This window comes from Diceros bicornis, chromosome 3 (assembly GCF_020826845.1).
Source record: "Diceros bicornis minor isolate mBicDic1 chromosome 3, mDicBic1.mat.cur, whole genome shotgun sequence".
Lineage (NCBI taxonomy): Eukaryota > Metazoa > Chordata > Mammalia > Perissodactyla > Rhinocerotidae > Diceros > Diceros bicornis.
Window position 1 is genome coordinate 12,953,494 of NC_080742.1, and position 23,647 is coordinate 12,977,140.

Sequence of the window (23,647 nt, forward strand, 5' to 3'; positions counted from 1 at the left end):
GCAAAGTTACAAAAAGAAGTTTACATCCCTTCCTTACCGTACAATCTCTTTTTAAAAAGTTGAAAAGTGCTTTCACTTAGAGTCCTTGCATCTTTTTGCCTTTAAACTCTTGCCTCCAATTTGGCAAAATGGTTCTTGAATATTCTTTAAGGCAAACACACAAAATGATAATAAAGCGTTGCAGACTGTCAACTGCAGTAGCGCCAAAGGTTACTTTAATTAAGCATCTTAAACTCTAAGGTAAATATTCGGTAAATAAATATATCTGGTAAAAAAATAGTCAGTAAATAAAAACATTTTGGTAAATATCAGGTAAATATTTTCATTGTGGTAATTAAAGGCCTACAATAAATCAAGAGCATATTTAAAATACAACATATGGGAAAAAATATATTTTAAAAATTGCCATTTTAAAGCAGTATTCTTTCTCATCGCCCAGAAATCTTTCCATTTTTAGAAACAAGTGAGGTTCAAAGGTCCACTGTTAGTTCACCCTGTACCTTCTGAAACTGCAGTCTATTTTTAGGCTTTTAAGTTAAAAAAATTTTTTTCCCTTCCTCTCTCCCTTTGTCCCTGCCTATTTGTAATTTCTGTCCAGGATTTATATGTAGAGAACTTTATAAACCAGGCATAATGTATGGGCCTCATGTGGTCTTTCTACCTTGTCTATATTCTTGGGACTCAGTTTAAAGAAATGTTTTAAAGTATGTTCATACCATACTGCTTCCAGATAAAATGTGATTATTTCACTATCGCTCCAAAAAGGGATAAAAATAAGTTTACAGAAAATTTACTTTTGACCTTTTAGGCTGTGCCCAATATATTTAATCTAGAGATTGAACTTGTTCTGCTGTAGTAGAGTGGACATGGGGAATGGGAGAGAGTTCCTCTTCTACCTTGAGATGCGAGGTGGGAAATAGCCAGTAGGAAGGAACGTTGCTGACTAAGGCAAAAAGCCAAAAGTGAAGCTGCTACAAAATGAGGTCCTGGTTTAAAGGCAGAGAGAAAATTAAGCTCAGGGGCCTCTGGCTTTCTTGTTCTTATCAACCGTGTATCGTTGTAATTAAATCTGTCCGTACTCTGATTTTCCGTACCTCAGTAGTTTTTCTGTTGTTGCTTTATACTGTAGAGTGCTACTCCTGCATCTGGTTGTGTCCAACTAGATTTTATTAATTGTGTCTTTATTTTTCACTCTCATCCCATCACATCTTGTCAGTTCCTAGGAGTATGTTTGAAACAATATATTTTGATGTTCAGGCTATTTTCCCCCTTCAGCCTTCTTAAGGGCTCTGACCCACTTATAGGGGAAAAAACCCCAAAAGATGTATTATTGTGGGTGTGAAGAACTGGATGTACTGCTTCAGTGGTGCCTTGATAACTCAGAGAAAAAGTCCTTTGTTCACGATATGTTTTTTGTTGAATGACTTCCTGTGCAAAGACAATTTGTATCAAATTTTTTCTGACTGAAGAAGGAAGGGGTGATATCTGTATTTTGTACTTTTTGATGCTAATTATATTAGTTTTCATTAAAATTTTGGATTGGTTAGGACTTAGAAAGGTTTATCTTCTTGTTCTCCTTTTTACCAACTGATAAAAATAAATCATGCTAGGTAAGAAGGATTTGTAATTTATAGCCTCTTCTGATGAACAGGACTATTTCCAAAGTAGGGAATCCTAATCAGTAGGCTGAACTATGCAGATGTGTAGGGCATTTATACACTTGGGTTTGCCAGAGATCGCCCCAATTTATATATGTTTTCTTGACTTATTAATAGGGGAGGAGGGGAAAGAAGCCCTTTTACTCTGAGAAGCATATTGGGTGATGAATTATGTGGTTACGTGGCTTAATGACTTAGTAGATCTCCACTGTGGTTACTGTGTCCATGCTTTCTTCTCTGGGGTCAAAATGTCTCTTTGGGCAAAAAGCTTGGAAAGGTGTGCTCCAGAATGGTTATGGTTGTTACTGTCTAGGTGGTGGGATTAGAAATGATGTTACTTTCTTCATTGTACTTCTCTCTACTTGCTAACCTTCTACTAAACCAAATGATTTTGTTATTAAAACCAAAACAAAACAACTACACAAGTTTTCAAAAACTGTTTAATTTTAACAAAAATAAAATGGAGACTGTGTAATGGTGAAGCCTATCAATCAGGCTTCTGCATTCCAAGCAATACAAACTGACTTTGGCTATTTTTACTAGAAATGCGGTTTATTGGAAATATTGAAGTAGCTAATGGGCAACAGAAAAACTGGGGAACAGTTGGAGAAGCAGCAGCCACTGTCATTTTGCTGGATCGTCTTGTGACTTCATGGCTACTGGACGTGCCCTACTGCTGTAGCTGGACCCCTCCCACCATGATTTTGCTACCTGTGACCTTGAGTGACTCCTTCAGAGTGAGAGTGTTCCAAGCACAGGGCTTATGCCTGGGCCTCCAGGGAGCAGGGACAGACCACATCTCCTGCTCCAGGAGTGGGAGGCAGTGCTTTCTACTGACTCCTGTCTGAACTTTTCTTACATCTGTTTACACCTGATGGATGAGAGTAATAATAATAATAATAGTCCAGTTATCTTGATATCTATCTATTGGGAATTTCAATGAGGCAAGCAGTGTCTTTAAAGGGAATCCGCTTTGACTTCAAAATGATTGTTAATTACCCCTGGTTGGAGTCCCAAGTTGTTGCTTTGCTGTTGTTTGCCCTGCATGATTCAGCCCTTACTTAGAGCCTCTTGTCATTTGTCTGGTTGGGGGAGTACAGAATAGTTATTTTGACAGAGGTTGATTTAGTTATATGCCTTGCCTTTAACTCTGGGTTATTTTGCTCATGAGTTGTGTCAAACTTAATAATACTGTAGCTTTTTTAGGTGCTTTAATTGTCAGAATGTACTGCTGCTGTTATTGGCTGTTTATGAACATTTAAATGCTTTCTCCTAAATCAGTCCAAGATTTAAATGTTTATAATGAACCTAAAACCAAGCAGGAAAAATAAAAATATCATGTGTTAACTTCTCTGGACTTGCTTCCTTAGATTCTTCAAGTTTGGCTTGTGGCTTTAATAGAGCACCCGAGTGTCTGGTGGTAGACACCATCTGTGTGACAGCTCTCAGCTTATTAGAATCTAGGTATTCAAGTTTTTAAACGTACATGATTGTTAAAGCAAAAGCTTTGTGGCTTCTTTTAAGTCTGTTTTGCATTTTTCTAGTCAGAAGTTGATTGTGAGATTTAAGTAGTATTTAGAGTTCTTTTCTGAGGTGAAGACTTGCTGGGCTCCGGAAGAATTATCAGCTTAGACGGTTCACTCCTCTGAACTTGCCACTGTTTTAGTAAGGAAGATCTGTTTGATGAGGAACAATATTTGCAGATTCCTCTCCTAGAAATTAGAACATTTAATAGATCCAAGTAAAGGCGTGAGTATGCCTTTCAGAATGTGTTGGGTAGATAGCATAATTTAGTGGATCTTTTATTAATAGACTTGAAGTAGGGAGTGGGAATATGTAGGATGTTAGACTTGAAGTAGGGAGTGGGAATATGTAGGATGTTATGACAAACAATATTTGTTAGATTTTCTATTCTAATTTTTTCCTTTAAGTTTTAGAATTAAAAAACCATTTTGGCAGCCCACAGAATGGTATTTCAGAAAGTCACACCTTTCCAAACCAAATTTTATCAAAAGCATAAAGTTTGTGGGTTTTCGAGAGTCGTTTTTGTTTGCTGCTGAAATGTCTTGGGTTTCTGGTAGTTTCTCAGGAAGCTGGTGGTGCCTGGTGTTCTGGCAGCTCTCCAGGCTCAGGGCCCGTCTTGGCACAAACCTGACTTCATGGTATCACCTACTGTAATTTAAAGTGAATCCTCAAACCAGAGTCTGTCTCTTTAGAGACATTATGTCATATTCTGCATCTTCAGCATCTGTGAAACAGTGTTCCCAAACTGCTGTGCTGATTCTGTCTCTACATTTGTGGAGGTGGTTCATTTGGCTGTTTTCATTTATTTATAGTTTCTTAATAAAAATCTTGAAGCAATTCATCTTAATTGCTTAAATTTGATATTTCGCACTTGGTTCCCATAAAGTCTTTTCTTGGCTCCTGTTGTTATATTATGGTGCACTGGTTTGCCCTCATCTCCTTTCCCTCTCTCTGGCAAGCAAACTATAGGTCATTATTGTAAGCAGTATTATATTAGGGGAAAGATGTTTGGTTTATGTGTCAAAAATTTTGGATGTTCTAATCTTGGATCTGTAATTGATTAGCTGTGTGATCTGGAATGAGTCTCTTTTATTGTCCTAAAATCTGTGTCCTCATCTGTAAACTGGGAATAAAACCTGCTTTCCCTCTTACAGCACCACTGTAGGAGAAGAAATAATATTGTTTTTCAGTGAATCAGCCACCTGTAAATTAAAATACCATTATTTTATGTACCACTAAGAAAGAAAATTCACTGCCTGTTAAACTAAGATACAATGTTGATTGCAAAATGCATCTTACTATCAGAAATTATAAATGTGAAAAACATACATATTAAAATAAATGAAATGTTTTATGTGAAAGCTCCGCTCTGCATATTGCTGTCAGAGTGGTAGTCTGAAAACCACAAATCTTGTAACATCATTTCCCTCCTTGAAATTCCTCAATGACTGTCCATGGCCTAAGGATAAAATGTAAACCCATACCATTGATGCACAAGATCTAGCGTCATCTGGATTCGGGTGCGGTGTCTCGTCCTACAATGTCGACATCGCTGGAGCACTTGTTAGAAATGCGATTCTCAGGCTCTGCCCTATTCCTACAGAATCAGGAACTTAGGGATAGATCCCAGGAATCTGTGTTTTAACAAGATCTTCAGGAGATTCGGATATATGCCAAAGTTTAAGAACCACTGATCTAGGTCAAACCTATTTTAAGTTTCTTTTTCTTCCTTCCTCTAATGTGCATATAGAAGCTAACATAGACTGCTGGAGTGTAAGGTGAGTACTCTCTTCCCCAAGACATTATTCCCTGGAGAAGAGCACTGCACAGCACCTCTCATAGTACGGGAACTATCGCAACTTTATTTTGAATAGCAGAGAATTCTTTGTGATGACATATTACAAATGGAAATGGTTTCTATCAGTGATTAGTTCCAGATATTTTTAGGATTCACTAGTGGAAGTGGTCAAAAAGGCAAAAGCATTTTCACACCAATTTCGTAATTATTCCTCACAGTTGCAACTGTTGACTGTCTTTCTAACGCCGTTTAAAGATCACGTAAAAAAGCAAACAATAAGTGATTGTGATGTGGATGGACATCGTGAGAGTGTGAGTCAGTGTGTGTAAAACCAAATGGAAGAACTAACTGCCCCGAATGCATAGTTATTTCTGATTTGGATAGCAGTTCCAGTGGCAGTATCATACATACTTAAATAACAACAACAGTAGTTTATCTCAAACAACTTAGAAATGAAGATGCTGTCTTCTGGAATGCTGACTTGAGACTGAAGAAGTGGCTTTACTGATGAGTACAGTGATGACAATGATACATGTGAAGCACCTGAGTAAACTTGCTTCATGAGAGTGTGAAAAACAGTCTTTGAAAATAATATTCTATAACATGTGAATTTAAATATATATACTTAAAGTAACAATTAAATATTATAAGTAAGCATTTGTTTCATTTCTGTACCTAAAATTCACCAAAAATTTTGAGGGAACAGTTGCCAAATAATATTTGTAGTTTCCGAAAAACTACGTTATTGTCTCGGCCTGGAATGGTCTGCCGCCTCTTTCTCCTCCTTGTGAGATTCTTGTGTTCTTTGAAACTGTTAACCATACCATCTTCTCCCCATGTCTAATAGGCCCTTTTTCTTTCCCAGCCCGAGGTTAAGAGTACCTTTTTTTTTTTTTGCCTCCTATAGCATCTGGTGCACACTACTACTTATCTTCATTGCTTTCATGCTGTTTGCTTCTTTATTTCTTCTCGTCCTGTGTAAGTTATTTGAAGGCTGTCTCTTTAGGGTAATGCAGAACTAAGTGTAGGGAGCATGGGCTTTGTAGACAGCCTTGGTTTGAAGGATGGCTTATCCACTATTTAGTTTTATAACCTGGGGAAAGTTACTTAATCTTAATCCCTAGAAATTGAATACAATAATTAGTTTGTTGGATTATAGTAAGTATTGAATGAAGTGGCACATAGTAAGCATGAGTAAATGCTTATTATTCAGTTTTGTCTTCAGCACATCATAGGGACCCAGGATATGTTTCTTAAATGAGATAGAGGGATTTTCTCTAATTTAGACCCTTTTTTCTATGGCTAGATCAAAAAGCAATAGTAATCCATAGATGAAATATTAGCATATGTTTCAAAATCTTATTTACTAACTACTGTATTTGCTTTGTTTCAAACAGTATTTGGTTAGTTATATCCCTTTAAAAAAAAATTACCCAAGGTCTCACATTCCAGTGGCAACTACTGGTATACATCTTTGCAGTCTTTTTCTTGTCCATTTTTTATTCTTACATAACTGAGTTTACTAAAATACAGTCTTATTTACCTGATTATAACTGGAATAGGAAAAGTTTTCTTAATGTGAATATTTTAAATAGGGATCTAAGTTTCACATAAATAGTGGAAAAGGTTTCGCTGGGCCTTATCTTAGTATGACAGTAGTTATAAATTAAATTAATTTTATCTTATACTTAAAGTTTATCATTGTTGCATCTGTAAGCCAGTTCATAGAATGAACAAAGAATGATTCAAATGTTGTTTCTGGTGTAATATTTTCTCCCCCAAAATATGTTTTTCACTTCATATTTGAATTTTACAGGCATTCTTAGGAGGACTTTATTTTGTGAAAGTAGTTGAGAGCTTCATCTCTTTTTCCAGTGATCCCTCCTGGTTCTTTTATATACAAATTCTCTTTTAAAGAGCCTTATCTTTGTTGGTCTTATCTTCTCCGGGTGTTAGTTGGTCCACTAGGTTCCTGTTTGTCAGTAGCTTGGTCTGTTACTAAAGTCAACGTCTGTTTTGCTGTCACCGTGAAATGTTGCATATGTTCAGTTTTATTGAATTGTATCTGCATTCCGTGTCAAATGCTCAGTTTCAGCGAAAGAGTAACAAATAACAAGTAACTAACAAGTTATATATTATATATATATAGTAACAAATAACTAACAAGTTATATATTATATATATAATAACAAATAGCTATCAAGTTATATATTATATATAATAACAAGTAACTAATTAATTGATCAAGTAACTAATTAATTGATCAGTGATTCCACTGAACAGATCTATGTCTTATTATTTATTTTTTTGTGAGGAAGATCGGCCCTGAGCTAACATCTGCCAATCCTCCTCTTTTTTTGCTGAAGAAGACTGGCCCTGGACCAACATCCATGCCCATCCTCCTCTACCTTACATGGGACGCCGCCACAGCATGGCCCGACAAGCGGTGCGTCGGTGTCTGCCCGGGATCCAAACCCACGAACCCTGGGCTGCCGTAGCGGAGCGTGCACACCCAACCGCCTGTGCTGCTGGGCTGGCCCCTTATTTTTTTTTTTAATTAGGGAGAGGTACTTGAATAGGATCTAATTTCATGACTGGTCAGTTCATTTGTGAATATTTTTGTGTTACTTACTTCCTTTTGCAACCTCGTCAGTTCAGAGACTTAAGAGTACAAGTGTTTGAATAATAACAGTCTTCTAAATGCACTTTTTTTTGTTGTTGTTGTTGAGGAAGATTCACCCTGAGCTAACATCTGTGCCAGTCTTCCTCTATTTTGTATGTGGGTTGCTGCCACAGCATGGCTGACGAATGGTGTAGGTGTGCATCTGGGATCTGAACCCACCAACTAGGGCTGCTGAAGCAGAGTGTGCTGAACTCAACCACTACACCATGAGGCCAGCCCCTAAATGCAATTTTTTATATTGCCATTTTTGCTTTAGTGTTGTACTACAAACTCTTTGTAAACTTCATTTTAAAAATAAATATTGTTTTTTAATGAATTCAAGAATATTAGATTCATAGGGTCCTATAATATGTTTGCTACTATAAACAATGATTCTTGATCATCATTGCGTACTTTTTTTAGCTGAGAAATGTTTGGATTGTTTTCCATGGATAAGTTCCTAAGGAAAGATCACAAGATAGGACAATTTTAAAGGTTTTTGATACATATTGCCCAGTTATTTTAGCAGTTTACTTTTATCAGCAGCATATGAGTGCCCGTTTCCATACACCTTTATCTGTGTGTATGGTTGTTGTTAAAAACTGGACCAGATGTGAAAGATAAATCAAGGGCATCTCATTGGTATACATGCCTTTTATAGGAAAATAAATCCACTCTCTGGGTAAATCTTTTTAGAGTCCTCTGTTTCTCCATTCATCTTGCTCAAGCGTGCCAGAGGAATCCTAAAGCACACGTAGTTTTGTCATTTCCCTATTCTCCATTTGCTGCTTACTCTCTTCTCTACCGATTTCACAGCCTGGCAGTGATGGTCTCCAGCATCCGTCTCCACCATCTTGGCAGGTGAGTTTGTTCTGTCCCAGGGATGCCATGCTGCTGCCCACCTGGAGCGCTGCCGTTGGCCTCTGCTCGAGTTACTGCTCCCTTTGCTGGAAGTGCTCCAGCCTCCATCTCTGTCAGAGTCTTACACATCCTTCAAGGCACATCTTAGTATCTTTGTCTTTTATTAAAGGATTCTGTGGTTTTGGTCACTCTTGTCCTCAGACCGAGCACCACAGTGTCCAGCTGGCTACCATGTTCATTGTTGCTTTAGTGTTTTAAGGCTAGAAGGGGGACTGAGGCTCTTTCACAAAATGTCCTCCCTACTTCTGCCTGGATTCTACCTATATGTCAGGACCCAGTTTAATCCCACAAGCCCTCAAAACCTTCCTTGATCACTAGGTCCTCATCATTTTCATCAGAACCACTTAGTCATTAAGTGAAAAGCTGTTGTGCAGTTTTTGCTGTGGTTCCTGGACTAGATCCCTGGGACAGTGACTCTGCTTTGCTTCTTCTGTTACCACTCTTTGTTGATAGTATATTCAAATGTTTTTGCTCTTTATGTGGTTGCTTGATATTTCTCAGCTCTTAGCTTCGGTGCTGTAGTTTAATCTAAGCAGGACTTATTCCTATTCTGTGGTCATGGAACCTGACTCTAGAATTTTCTGCTGTGCTCCCTCTCCGTCTGTGGGGGGAGCGTGAGATGAGAGGGAGAGAGAGAAATATCTCTGTCATAGCAAAGATTAAGGCTATATGTTTGACATAATGATGGGATATCTCGATGTCTAGATTTTTGTATGTTAGTACCAAAAGGATGGCCACTTAAAGCAACAGCATTCCTTCAAATTTTGGGGTGTTTTTATATGCTTGCTTTGTTGAGCCAAACTCACCGCAGTTTTCTTCCTGTCTTGGGTACCAGCTTTTTAAACAACTGTTGGTGGACTGGTGTCATTCCAGCTTCAGTTCCACAGTGGAAAAGCAATAGAGAGACTGCTACTTTTGTGAGCAGTAGTTACAGTTAATGCAGCAGAAACAAAAATATTTTTATACAAACTACAATATTTCTATATAAAGATGATATATGACTGTATATATTAGTTTGAACTCCAAAGTAAAAAAATAAAAAGATGTTTTGGCATCATTTCTGCATCTTTACTCTGGGCACATTGTTATACATCTAAAGACCTTTACTGCAGCTTTCATATTTCGTTTAGTATCCAGATACTGGAATGTCAGAAATTTCTGTTCAAAACATTTTTGAAGATAGATATTTTCAGAAAGTTGATGTGCTTTGCAGCCTCAGATGGAAATTTTCTAGATATTATTCAAAAGATCTAAATCCAGGCACTAAACTTCACCAGTAACAACTAGTTAATTTTCCACGTGCAGTGAGCTTTATCCATTTCTTTGTATCACTTCTTCCACATCAACTTAGGATATTGGCTTTGGTTACCATTAGCTGTTTTTGTTATTAAAACCTTTTTAAAAAACAGCAGATTAAAAATAGCTTGTGGATATAGAGATTTACCCTTGTCGGTTACTCCCTCCTCCTCTGTTTCTCTGAGGGTCAAGGTAGTTGTGAGATATTTGCTGTACTTTCTCTTTTTTTTCCATTTTATTAATAATATTTTTAGAAATGAAAGAAAAGAAAAAAATATTTCTTTGGTCTCTCAGAACTGTTTTGTATTTGTACATGCATTGCATTTTCTGTATAATTGAGTACAGTAAAGTATGCCATAGTTACTCACTTAATTCTTACCTCATCTCCCCCACCAAATGCACAGCATGGAAGAGGAAATTGCACTGTATTTTTAGTGCCTTTGATATGTTTTACCTCATTGACAGAAGAACTGTGACAGAATAAATACATTAAAATCTAAAATATTTTTCCTTGATATATTCTGTACTTAAAAACTACCATTGAGGGGGCCAGCCTGGTGGCACAGTGGTTAAGTTTGCATGCTCCACTTTGGCAGCCCGGGGTTTGCAGGCTCAGATCCCAGGTGCGGCCCAGTGCACCTCTTGTCAAGCCACGCTGTGGAAGGCAGGCATCCCGCATATAAAGTAGAGGAAGATGGGCACGGATGTTAGCCCAGGGCCAGTCTTCCTCAGCCAAAAGAGTAGGATTGGCAACAGATGTTAGCTCAGGGCCAATCTGCCTCACCAAAAAAATAAATAAATAAAATAACCAACCAACCAAACAAACTGCTGTTGAGAGTTACTGGTTCAATTAGTGGCAATAAAGGTTCTAGATACCAATTTTCCTTTAACTAGCAAAAGGAGTTTCTGTGGTCTTTGGCATATGGGGTGGGTGTGTGTGTGTGTGTGTTTTGGTAGCAAATGAGGTGTAATGGTATAAAAATGAGTTCAAAGGAAAGGTGGGTGGGAGGTTGGGGTAGGTAGAATTAATTGTAACTTAAGGCTTGTTACACACTCTTGTTGGACTTTTCCTTCATTCTTTTCCTTGATATGATTCTGGCTCCCCGAGTTACCAGGCTTAGATCAAATAGGCCTCAGTTTTCTGTTCTGTAAAATGAGTAATAATAATATCCATTATAGAGTAGTAAAGAGGATGGAATGAGTGAAATATATAAAGTGCTTAGGACAGCATCTAGCATTCATTTAATCTCAATTGTTATTATTACATTTAATATATTTTTTTAAAAAATTATTTTCTTTCCTGTGTAGAAGCTTTTTAGTTTGATGTAATCCCACTTCTCTATTTTTGCTTTTATTACCTGAGCTTTGGGTGTCATATCCATGAAATCATTGCCAGGACCAATGTTATGAAACTTTTCCCTTATATTTTCTTCTAGGAGTTTTATAGTTTCATGTCTTACGTTTAAATCTTTAATCCATTTTGGGTTGATTTTTGTGTACGATGTAATATAAGGGTCCAATTTCATTCTTTTGCATGTGGAGATCCAGTTTTCCCAAGACCGTTTGTTGAAGAGGCTATCCGTAAACAAGACTATCCTTTATCCTATAATAAAATAACTTTTGTTATTTTTTATACTGGTGGTTGGGCCTCAGGAGTTCATGTTCTTTCTGGTACCTGCCTGGAATAGGAAGTGGAGAAATAGATGAACATGTTTTTTTCCTTGCAGATGTCTGTGAATTTAGTAATAAATAAATAGGTGAATTTCTTTTTTTTTTTTTTTTAATTTTGTTTATTTATTTATTTTTCCCCCAAAGCCCCAGTAGATAGTTGTATGTCATAGCTGCAGGTCCTTCTAGTTGCTGTATGTGGGACGCGGCCTCAGCATGGCCGGAGAAGCAGTGCGTTGGTGCACGCCCGGGATCCGAACCCGGGCTGCCAGCAGCGGAGCGCGCTCACTTAACTGCTGAGCCATGGGGCCGGCCCAATAGGTGAATTTCTTGAGGACCCCTGAGGGTGTGCAGTACAGTAAATCGGAGTGGGAAGTGAAGAACATCTGTGATGTGTAATGGGTGCTGAGTTGTGAAAAGAATTTTGGATTTTGAGGCACAGTTAATTTGGCTTTTGAAGTTGTAAGAATAGGAATAGTTGCATTGTTGAAAGATAAGAATTTTTAAACATTGGGAGGGGACCATAGGACCTTTGAGGGTGTTGAGGAATCTGAGAGTGAGTCAGAATTCTTCCAAATTCATAACCAAGTGTTTCTGAAAAACTTTTTTATCTTTGAAGCCAAGGTATGAACTTGGAGACCACGGGAGGAAAAACAGAAAAGGAAGGACTGTACATCTCTAACGTTCATTCTACCAGTAAAGCTCCTCAAACTCACGTTGTAGTTGTTGATTGCGTATCAGTGCTTTAACTATTCTCCGTATACTTGGTGTCTTTGTACCTTGCAATGTCCCTGGATAAGGTTGTAAAATAACAGGGGTGCTTTACTCTGGGGGATCGTCTTCAAACTCAGGGACATGGCTGTTGGGAGACAGAAGCCTCTTGTCCCCTGACAGTCAAGCGTTGGGATAATGCCCAGTCAAATCCTGGGCTCAGATCCTTCTTGATTTTGTCACAGCTCTCTGGCTCATTGCTTGACTCACTTGATTTGGCTGGTAGCCCCATCTCTCCCCTTACTAAGCCTAAGGGGAACAATGCAAGCTTAATAGGAAATTGATGAGCTGTGCATTTTAGTTTTACTTAAACATGTATGTGCATAACTTCAATGAGATATAATTCACATAGCATATAGTTCACCCATTTAGAGTACAAGTCAGTGGTTTGGTATATTCACGGAGTTGTGTAACCATCTCTACAGTCCATTTTAGAACATTTTCATTACCCCAAAAAGAAATCCTGTACCCTTTAGCAGTCATTTCCCATTTCCCATCAGTCCCCCAGGCTTGGCAACCACTAATCTGCTTTTTCTCTATGAATTTGCCCATTTTGTAAAAATGGAACCATACAATATGTTGTCTTTGGTCGTGGGCTTCTTTGATTTACCATAATGTTTTCAAGGTGCATCCAGATTGTAGCATATATCAGTACTCCATTCTTTTTTATTGCTAAGTAATACTCCTATTGTATACATATACTACAATTTGTTTATCCATTCATCAGTTGATGGGCATTTGGGTTGTTTCCACTTTTTGGCTATTTCAGATAATGCTGGTATATGAAGACACATCTGCGGGCCGGCCCTGTGGCTTAGTGGTTAAGTGCGCGTGCTCTGCTACTGGCGGCCCGGGTTCGGATCCCGGGCGTGCGCTGACGCACCGCTTCTCCGGCCATGCTGAGGCCGTGTCCCACATACAGCAACTAAAAGGATGTGCAGCTATGACATACAACTATCCACTGGGGCTTTGGGGAAATAAAGGAGGAGGATTGGCAATAGATGTTAGCTCAGAGCCAGTCTTCCTCAGCAAAAAGAGGAGGATTTGTGTGGATATTAGCTCAGGGCTGATCTTCCTCACAAAATAAATAAATAAATGAAGATACATGTGCAAATATTGGAGTGAACGTATGTTTTCATTTCTGTTAGTATATACTTAGAAGTGAAATTGCTGGGTCATATGGTAACTCGTATGTTTAACCTTTTATAGAAACTGCCAGGCTGTTTTCCAAAGCGACTGTGCCCTTTTACCTTCCCACCTGCAGTGTAAGAGATTTCCAATTTCTCCACATCCTTGCCACCACTTGTTATTAACTATAGTTTTTATTACAGACATCCTATTGAGTGTGAAGTGGTATTTCATTGTGGCTTTTATTTTTATGTCTCTGATGGCTAATGACATTGAGCATCATTACTTATCATCATGTGCTTATTGATCATTTGTGTATCGTCTTTGGAGAAATGTCTGTTAAGACCCTTTGCTCAATTTTAAATTGAGTCATTTCCCTTTTTTATTACTGAGTGGTAAGAATCCTTTATTTGCTTTCAGTTATTGGGTTTGGGAGTTACGTGCCTTTGATTCTAGGGGAAAAAGGACCAGGCAGCAGTTAACAGTCCCATTTCTCACTGCTGAGGTGTTTCCAGTAATCTAACACAGAAGGGTAGAGGAAGCCAGAGATGAGAAATGATTTACTCCTGAGCGCAGATGAAAGAAATCACTGCTCTCTTACCTTATATCCCGATCAGTGTATTTTTTTTATTTAACCCTAAACTGGGTGGAGTGAGGGGAAGACTTTCTTGTTAAGGGGGAGATCTTTGCTGTTGGTGACATGGATCTTTTTAAAACATGAATTTTGTTTCTTCCTTGAACACATTTCAATGATTTTTTAAAAATCAAGCAAGAAAAATTTTCTCCTATTTTGTATACTAGGAAATATATGAATATGGTAATTCCCTAAATGCTTCAGAGGCAAATATGATTTTATATTTATTTTATTGAAAATAGATTTAATGTTTTGGCACAATTATTAACATATTTTGGAGATCTTCAAATTCTGAGACTCAACAGAAATTTGTACTTGGTAATAAAAAGCTATGTATATATATTTTTACAAGCTATATTTTAAAGCAAATTTTATTAACACAGTTCACGACTTTGAGGTCTACAGCAGCGTTGCTCAGTAGAACTGTCTGTGGTGATGAAAACGTTCTGTCTGTGGGGTCAACCACGCCCCACAGGGGGCTGCTGAGCTCTTGAAATGTGGCTGTGAAGACTGACTGCTGAGTTTTTAGGTTAGTTTATTTTTAATTGATTAAAATTTAAATTTAAATAGCCACATGTAGCTAGGAGCTGCCTTACACAGGTTCTAGACAGCACAGGTGTAGAACCTCACTAACCTACTGTTACTTTTTTTTTAAGTATGATTTTAGTTGTAAGAAATTTTATAAGAATTAAGTACAATACAGTTTTGATAAATATTTTTACTGAATTTCTTTTTTCTTTTCTCCACAGTCTTAAGAGCACTTGTTTTCTAGACAAAGCGTATTAAACTTTATAAATAAAATTAAATGTCTGCCTCTGTATCTGTAATTACAATGTAAAAAATGGCGGGGCAGATTTTCACCAAATTTAGAAGGTTTGAGGTGTTCTGAGTGAAAATACGGCTATGTGTCATACTTAAGAGTGGCTTTGGGGGAGTATGGTGACCGTCATCTGCGAGAGGCTGCCAGATGATTGGGAAGCCCTGCCACGCTTCCTTCAGGACATGACACAGTGGGAACAACTCGTGGGTTCAAGTATGAGTCTTCAGTAGAAACTTACTGGGGCAGATGATCCTAACAGCTGGTTCACAGCTCTTTGTAGCCTGCTCCAATGTTAGTAGCAGCAGTGACTCTCCAGTGCAAATGGAGAGGGACTAGGTACTAGTCTTAAAAAAAATCGATCATCCACTGTATTTACAGGCACAAAAGCAGCAAGCCAGATTTTATTGATGGTTTTTGGAAGGTGGCAATGTTCTAGGTGAATTTAACTTTTAAGAACGTGATCATGAAAGCTTCAGAAAGAAAAAGGAATTGGTTGGTTTGATATTTTAACACCCTTTTTTTAATATTAAAGCTCATACGTGTCTTGAGATTAGGGCTTTTCCTCATGAAAAGTTTAACTTTGATTTAGCAAATAAACACTGGAAACTTTTTTGGGCCAGAGAGGATGTTTAGTTCACTTTAAATCGTAGCTCAACATACTAAATTCATGAAATAAAATAGGAATAACGGCAAGATGTATTTCAACTGACAGTTTGCAGTTCAATTTAGAATTCTAAATGTTCCAAAATGGAAGATGGTGGCAGACTGAAACTTGAGCCAACATTAACCAAATGATAACTGAAGATTGTGTTCACTGGGTAGTTAGAGTGTGTTAAAATCTTTTTTAAGTAAAGGATAGAGATTCTGAATTCCTAGAAATAACTCTAACAAAAGCTAAGCATGGCCTTTGTGGAGAAAATGGCAAAATATTACTGAAGACATAAAAGCACTCTTGAATATAAAATATAGAGGATGGGATGATTTAATACTGTGTGGAAGTCATTTCTTCTGAAATAGTCTGTAAATTCAGTGTATTTGTGTAACTTGATCATCTGATCTAACACAAATAATTACTGGGAAATTTGTTATCCATATGGAATAAATTAATACTAGGGCTCTACTTCACACTTGAAAGAAAAATTCCAGGTGGGTAATTATTTAAATTATCAGTGTATCAGAGTTGAAGATGTGCATAGCCTGCTCATTGAGTTTTTACTTCCAGATATACACCTTTGAGCAGTAGATTCCATATTTTATTCTGTTGTGACCCAGTGCATACACAGATCTATCCGTGTATAACTGGAATATGTTTAAAGAAGCGGTACTCTTACTACATGAAATGCACTTAGATATTTTCTGCTTTATTCCATTTATAAAAAAAATTCTGTGATGCAGTACACTGATTTCAAGAGTTGCGAAGTGTAGCTTGACAGACTGCCTTTGAGAAATCCTTGTACACATGTACAAAGAGATGAGTGTGAAAATTTTAGCCTGTTTGTAGTAATATTAAGTGATACATTAATTGAGAAGAGGGCTCAATATTCTGGTGAATATTCAGACAGTGAAATACTGTATGATAGCTAAAATGAGAACTGGAGTTACCTCTATCAACATGGATAAATTGAGTGAAAAACATTGTAGAATGACACATACAGTATGATATGACATAATGTTTATTGGTACAGGTTATATAGTTAAAGAATAAAATGTACACAGGAGGGGCCGGCCCTGTGGCTTAGCGGTTAAGTGCGCGCGCTCCACTGCTGGCGGCCCGGGTTCGGATCCCGGGTGCGCACCGACGCACCGCTTCTCCCGCCATGCTGAGGCCACGTCCCACATACAGCAACTAGAAGGATGTACAGCTATGACATACAACTATCTACTGGGGCTTTGGGGGAAAAATAAATAAATAAAATTATAAAAAAAAAAATGTACACAGGAATGATGAACCTTAATTTAGGGACAGCGTTACCTGTAGAAGGAGGGGAAAAGAACCGGGGGCTTCAACTGTCTATAATACAGTTAGTCCTTAATTTAAAAAGATATGAAGCAAATATGATTAAATCTTAAGATTTGTTAACATTGCAGGTGGGTATACTTGTTTTGTATGTTTTAAATAATGGAATATAATATAATAAACAAGGGAGAAAAAAAGAGCAGAGGGGTTGATATGAGGCTAGAGCAGTGAGCAGGGCCCAGATCGTCTGAGTTGTATTTATCATGTTAAGAATATTTTGCTTTATCTCCAGGGCAGAAGGATTTAAGAAAGGAATGATAAGATCAGATTTGTGTTTTTGAAGGAGCACTTTCACTACAGTGTGGGACATAAACTGTGTGAGTGGAGCCTGAGAGAAACATGTGGTAATAATTCAATTGAGGAGTGTTTGTGGTCTGAACACAGCAGGGCAGTGAGAGGGTAGAAAAGGGAGGGTCTGTAGACATCAAGGAGGCGGGTCCATTTGTTGGGGCTGATCAGATTTAGGGGCAGAAGCTGAAGTTATCCCCCAGGCTTCCTTGTTCACTGAGGTTTATCAGTGGTGGTGCTCTTCCCTGGAAGGGAAACAGAAGACCTGGATTCGGTTAAAGGCGCTAAATACAGAGAACTAAATGATAAGTCAGAGTTTTCTATAGAAAGATGATTATGCTAGTCATTTTCAACTTGATTTTTGAAAGAACTAAAACTAAAGTTTTGTAATTATTGTTTTTATGTTCACAGAGGGGTATTTTTTTTTTAGTTTGGTTTTGATTAAAAATGTGATTTTCTCTTTAAAAATGGAACAAAGATCTAACAAAGTACCTGTTTGAATAGTAATGGAGATATTAGAAATCTCCAGAGAATTGGTTTTGCCCCATGATACAATTTATATATATGTTTACAGAACTTTTAGATGTACCGTTAGGTATTGGATTCATATCTTGGTCTTTCTTCTTCTTCATGAGTTAGCTTTCTCAAACACCACAAGAAGTTTTAAAGTAATGCCACCATTTCATAGGTCTTGTAATTTTAACTTCTGCTTCAGTTGCAACTGGTTTCAGGAAGCCAGTTTTGCGTTTATTCTTTTATGACTTTATTGTCTTCCTTTCCACATGAAAGAAATTTGATAAAACCCAAAGTTGACAGTTCCACCTGACACCATAAATATAAACTGTTTTTCTGTAGGAACATGCTGGAGATTCACCTGCTAGTGAAATGGAAACCTTACTTTGCTGCTTTGCATTTGTCTTTATATGTTGGAGCTGTTACTTAAAAATCTTCAAAGAGATGACATGTTAGTAGTCATTAATGCAAACAACCATGGCTTTTGTATGTTTCATTATTGGAGATTCTGTCCCCTTATTGTAAATCGGTATAATGCCTAGCACAATGCATGGCACGTAGTGGGTCTTTAATAAATATTTGTTGAATGAAAGTACATGACCAACATATTGAATATTTGAATCTTTTACAGTTTTTAGTGTCTATTGAAATTCAGTTGCTACTTTGTGAAGATAAAACATCACTCCTGGAAGCATATTTTACCAAGAATAAGAAAACAGACAGTGGTTCTCAGTGAGCAGGATTTAATTAAGTGGTTTGGAACGCTCCTTTAACATGATTTATGATAGTGTGAGCCTTGTTTGTGTTGAAGTTGTCACTGGTCAGGCAGTTTCGTAAGGTACTGATGGGATTTCCAGATAAAGCTTTTTTGTTTGTTTAAATTCACATATATATTATCCAGAGTTCTAAGGTAAATAATTTTATTGCGTTTGACATTTATTTTTAAACATTAAGAGTAGAAAAGGATTTAGTAGATATTTTTTAAATAAGGAAGTAATTTCATGTTTTTAAATTAAATAGTTTAATGTTTGAATATTTGCTGTCTTCTTGACCTGACAGATTAAATACCTGTATAGCAAGAACTTGGTCATTCAGGGTTCTTTTCTTCTTCACCTCAGCTATCTAAAATACAAGTGAGAGTAAGAATGCCGAGTTTTGAAATTTCACAGTGTGCAAGGCACCAACCCTGGAATTGGGTGGTGTGGAGGAGGTGGTAAAACCTGCAGTGGGTGAGGAAAATGTGTATGCAGTTAATTAAAACGCAGGAGAGACTGCAGGAAGCGCTGTGGTCGAGATCTGCGAGGATGCAGACATTGCACAGGGGTTGATCAAATTGCATTTGCTTGTTGAAGGAAGAGTATAATTTGGTGAGATAAGAATAAGGGAAAATGGTGTTTATAAGGCAGAAGTGATAAGATTGAGCTGAGGTGGGAGCTACATCAGGTAGGGCGGTATGTCAGGGGCAGATTATGAAGGAACAGTCCTCACTGTTGCTTTCTGCCTGGGTTATGAAAATGTGGAAAAGAGCCTGTGACTGGCCAGCACATTAGGAACTTCTTCAGAAGAGGCTATTTCATTTTTTTTGCTGATGTTAGGGAAAGGATCTGGAAGGCAATGGTAAAGAATAGTTGTTGCAGTTGCTTTTTTTTTTTTTTTGTGAGGAAGATCAGCCCTGAGCTAACATCCATGCTAATCCTCCTCTTTTTGCTGAGGAAGACTGGCTCTGAGCTAACATCTATTGCCAGTCCTCCTCCTCCCCACCCCCCCCAACGTCCCAGTAGATAGTTGTACGTCATAGTTGCACATCCTTCTAGTTGCTGTATGTGGGCCGCAGCCTCAGCATGGCCGGAAAAGCCGTGCGTCGGTGTGCGCCCAGGATCCGAACCCGGGCTGCCAGTAGCGGAGCGCGCGCACTTAACCGCTAAGCCACGGGGCCAGCCCCGGTTGCTTTTTTTTTTTTTAGCTGAAGAGATACACAAATCTTTTTTTGGAATTATTGCCCGTGAGCCCATTCTGGGCAGGTGGAGTTAAGGTGGTGCCATCACGTGGTCTCAACATGCCTCTTCTGGACTGAGAGGCCCTGGGCTGAGGCAGGCCCCCTGGGGTGTCTGTGTGCAGTCAGTGGTGTACTTGACCACTTCATCTTACATTCATCTGGGTCCTTTTGCACAAAGAGTTATTGCATCAATAGTGAAATTTTGTTTTGTGCCATTTGCGCTCTTTTTAAAAATTAGTTTTTAAGAAGATGAATTTGAATAAATATGAAAGCATTTAGATAATGCCTGGCTCATAGCAGGAACTAGAATTTAGCTGGCTTTTTCCACCATAAAATTATAAATATAAACGGTCCTTTTTCTGATTCCAGTGTAGTTCCAACAAAATACTCCATGAGGTCAGGGGCCTTATCAATCTTGTTCATGATGAAACAGTCACAAGACTATATGATAAATGACTAGTAAGATTATAGTTGCACATAAGTGCAAGTCTTTTGAAAGTATGTTTTAAAATTCATGTTATCAATTTAATTTCTGTATTTACACTGGAATGTTCTTTCTCAAATGTAACTAATGATGAAAACTTATAAGGAATGCTGTGGGGTAACAGTGTTGAAAGAGTTACAATACTCAGAATAGATACTGAAGCAAGTAAGAAAATAGAAATTTTAAAACTTACCAGTGATTTTGCTATTAAAAACTAATTTTCTGCTTAAAATCCTTAAATTGTTAGAATATTGTTTTCAGTTAGTTTGATCAAATTTTGCTTCAGACTTTGTTTCAAACTTTATTGATTATAGTGCTTTCATTCTTTTTATAGCAAGGAATGCTACTTATTAGTAAAGTTATGAATGACTGTAAGGAACCAGTCTTGCTTTGGTTGCTGGGATGTCTCTCATGAATGTGTGCAGGAGCCCCTTCTAAGCAGTTAAGCTCCCTTAAAGATGCTCCCTGATGATGATGAGGGTGTAACTGTACAGAGTTCTGTAGAGCAGGTATGTGTTCTGTGTTCTGTGGCGGTATGTTTGGATTTTAAATGTGTGTAATCTTTGACCTGGTGATTTACTCCTGAGACTGTGTCCCAGGAATATAATTTGTAAAATATAGGCAAAGATGTGTGACTAAAAATGTTTTTCACAGTATTATATACAATCTCCCAAGACTGGAAACGAACGGTTAAATAATTTTGGTAGCTTTGTATGATGAAGTCGTCTTTGCCTATTAAAATGATACTTAGAGAGTTTTTAATGACATGAGAAAATGCTCCTGAAAAGAATGATCTCAAATTATGTAAAATATACCTGGGTAAAATTTGGGGAGGAAATATATGGAGATATAGTTTATCTCTGGACACTAAGACTGTAAACAATTAGTTTCTTTATAGTTCTGTCATTTACATATTTTTAATAATGAATGAGCATTATTTTTGTAATCTGAAGAAAAATAAATACTACTTTTCAAGCAGAAAAACCACAGGTCCTATCTTTATTTTGGCAAGTTGGTTCTGGATTGAATGGGGAGGCGGTCATGGCATCAGAGGTGGATGATGAAGGATGGTGTTTCAGACAGGGAGGTGAGTAAGGAGACACCATAGGAGGAGCAGCGTCAGGATTCAAGGATGGATAGCAAGAGAATGCTCTGGGCTGTCAGCCTTGGCACACAGGTGTGGTTGGGACAAAAGTAGCATTTTGGCTTTGATGTGAAGTTGGTTTGAGATCCCAGAAGAAATGTAGAGGTTTTCTGCATACTGGTTCAGCAGGCAGGTGGAGATGCTTGTCTGAATCCCAGGAAGGCCCTGAGGGCTGTTGTAGCTGGGGGGAATGAGTAAAACTGGAGAAAAGTGTGTGTCAGGGAGGTGAAGTAGCTTGCTCAAAGCCACAGGGCTCATGGCTGGTGGAGCTGGAACTTAAACCAGGTCTGTGACCTTTCACGATCAGGCTTTTAAACCATTACGCTGTACTTTTCCAGTTTTAATGAAAGGATTAAAATATTACTTAGTTTGTAAAGACAAGTATATAAACGCAACAGCATATGTTTTAGAGATTTTTGTCAAAAAATGGTGAGTGGGATTATTAAACCTCTTAGACCAATTTACCCACATGAAATTCATTTTCTGACTCTAGCAAATACATACCGCTAGTATTTTTAAATTAATGATTTATAATTCATTTTATCAGTTTCTACCCTTATTTCCCCCCAATACCAAAAGGTGATTGTTTGGCACATGGTGGTGGTGTTGTTTCTCCTCCTCTGGTGATCCTTTAAAACATTTTAAACGATTCAAGATCCCCTTTGAAACAAATTTGACACTTCTTGGGATGACAAAAGCAGGGCTGAGAATCTGGGTGTCTTGATGAATGAAAGTGGTTAATTGTAATGAAAACAATGTATTAAAATTCTGCTAGAATGTTAGTCTAGTTTTGGGTTTTTTTGCTAGTGTTTCATATACTAACAAAACTATTTGAAAGAGTTTTTATTTTAGCTAGGTCTCACAAGTTAGACTGTCAAAAGTGTAAATGGATCCAAGAATTAGGAGAAACAAAATCACTTAAAACATTTAGTATGTAAAACATTAATTTTATTGCCACATGTAAACTCCACTTTTTGGGGGGAGGAGACCTGAATTTAGTTTTTTGTCTGCTGATATTAAGACATTAATCATTTAAATGAAACCTTATTTCATTTTTTAGGATTTAATTAATATTATTTGAGTTCCTAAAATTCTCCCTAATAAATACTGATGAATAGCCTGTCTAGCTTGTGTGCCTCTAGGTCAAGTGTACACTGGTTAGGAATTTTTGCCTGTTCTCGCCACCAGCTTGTGACTGAGTTATTAGTAAGATTCTTTACTCATCAACTCCTAATATTAGAAATAGTATCTCTATTCAACAGAATATCTTATACTTTCAAATGGCACCTTATTATTTACTGCATATTTGGGGGAAAGGACTAGGAAATATTTTCCTTAATACAGAAAATTTTTGTGACACCATTGAAGTTCAGAATCAGTGTAAGATAATGAAATCAAAGTATTAGATTAGGTTTATTGATTTAGGAAGTAGTATTAGGTTTAATGATTTAGGAAGTAGCAGGCGTATACCTTTTCAATTTTGATTTTTCATTCAGCATATTTTATTTAATGTCTGTCTTAGTAAGGACCCGTGCTAGGTCTAGAGGCACTGAGGCATAGCTCCTGTCCTCTGTCATCTGTGCAACATCATACCTGGTGAAGAGTGACGGATACCCGGTGCTGGAAAGCTGGAAAGGAACCTGGGTATGGGAGCTGGTTGACCTTCATCAAGGCGTAGGGAGGACCCAGTGGGTGCTATGTAAATGCTCTTACAGATCACTAGTTTTTAAGAAAAGAATGAAAAAGAAAGAATTCTATTGTAATTATATATGGGCCTGGCCTGAGTGAGACTGTTCAGTTTCTCCAGTTAAGAATTCTCCACGTTCCTGTCCAGGGAAGGAGAGGAGCAGGGCATAAGTTTTGGGAGCAGAGTGGAGTAGTGAGTGAGATTCTCACTGTTCATCATTAAAACTGTTTCTCATCCCAATATCTTGCCATACCCTCTGTGCCTAGTGTCTCCAAAATGTCTGGTCCTTGCCTCGGGAAAGATTGTAAGCTGGCCACACTGGGGGTGGGGATGTGTGGAAAGGGAGCCGTGGCTCCACGCAGCCGAGTGCTGTGTATTCAGCAGCACCCCCTGACGTCTCCCCAACCCCTGGTGGTAGTGCCGAGGCTCCGGTGGTGCCAGGGCGGACTAGCTCCTGGTCAGGGTCTGTCTCTGCAGTGACTTCTGGTTGTAGCTGCTTATGTTCTTCCTGGTTGTTATCTCCTCCGTACACTGTTGTTTTCTAAAAAATATTGTTGAATTTTTTGTTCGTTGATTTTTTTACTTTTTTGTTGTCTTTGGTCTTTTGGATTTTCTTGTTTTTGTTTTTTTTTTTATGG

General features: G+C 37.9%; 1 protein-coding gene across 8 annotated transcripts in view; it reads left to right on the plus strand.

Moving 5' to 3' along the window:
- SRPK2 (SRSF protein kinase 2) overlaps nt 1-23,647 on the plus strand; it is a 228,973-nt gene that overhangs the window by 109,312 nt on the left and 96,014 nt on the right. For 3 of the 8 annotated variants that reach the window (XM_058523714.1, XM_058523730.1, XM_058523739.1), the window contains exon 4: nt 8,459-8,503. The exons of the other annotated variants lie outside the window; for them this stretch is intronic. In XM_058523714.1, coding sequence (XP_058379697.1) covers nt 8,459-8,503 — 45 coding nt within the window. The remainder of the gene's footprint in view (nt 1-8,458; nt 8,504-23,647) is intronic. 8 annotated transcript variants of the gene reach the window in all.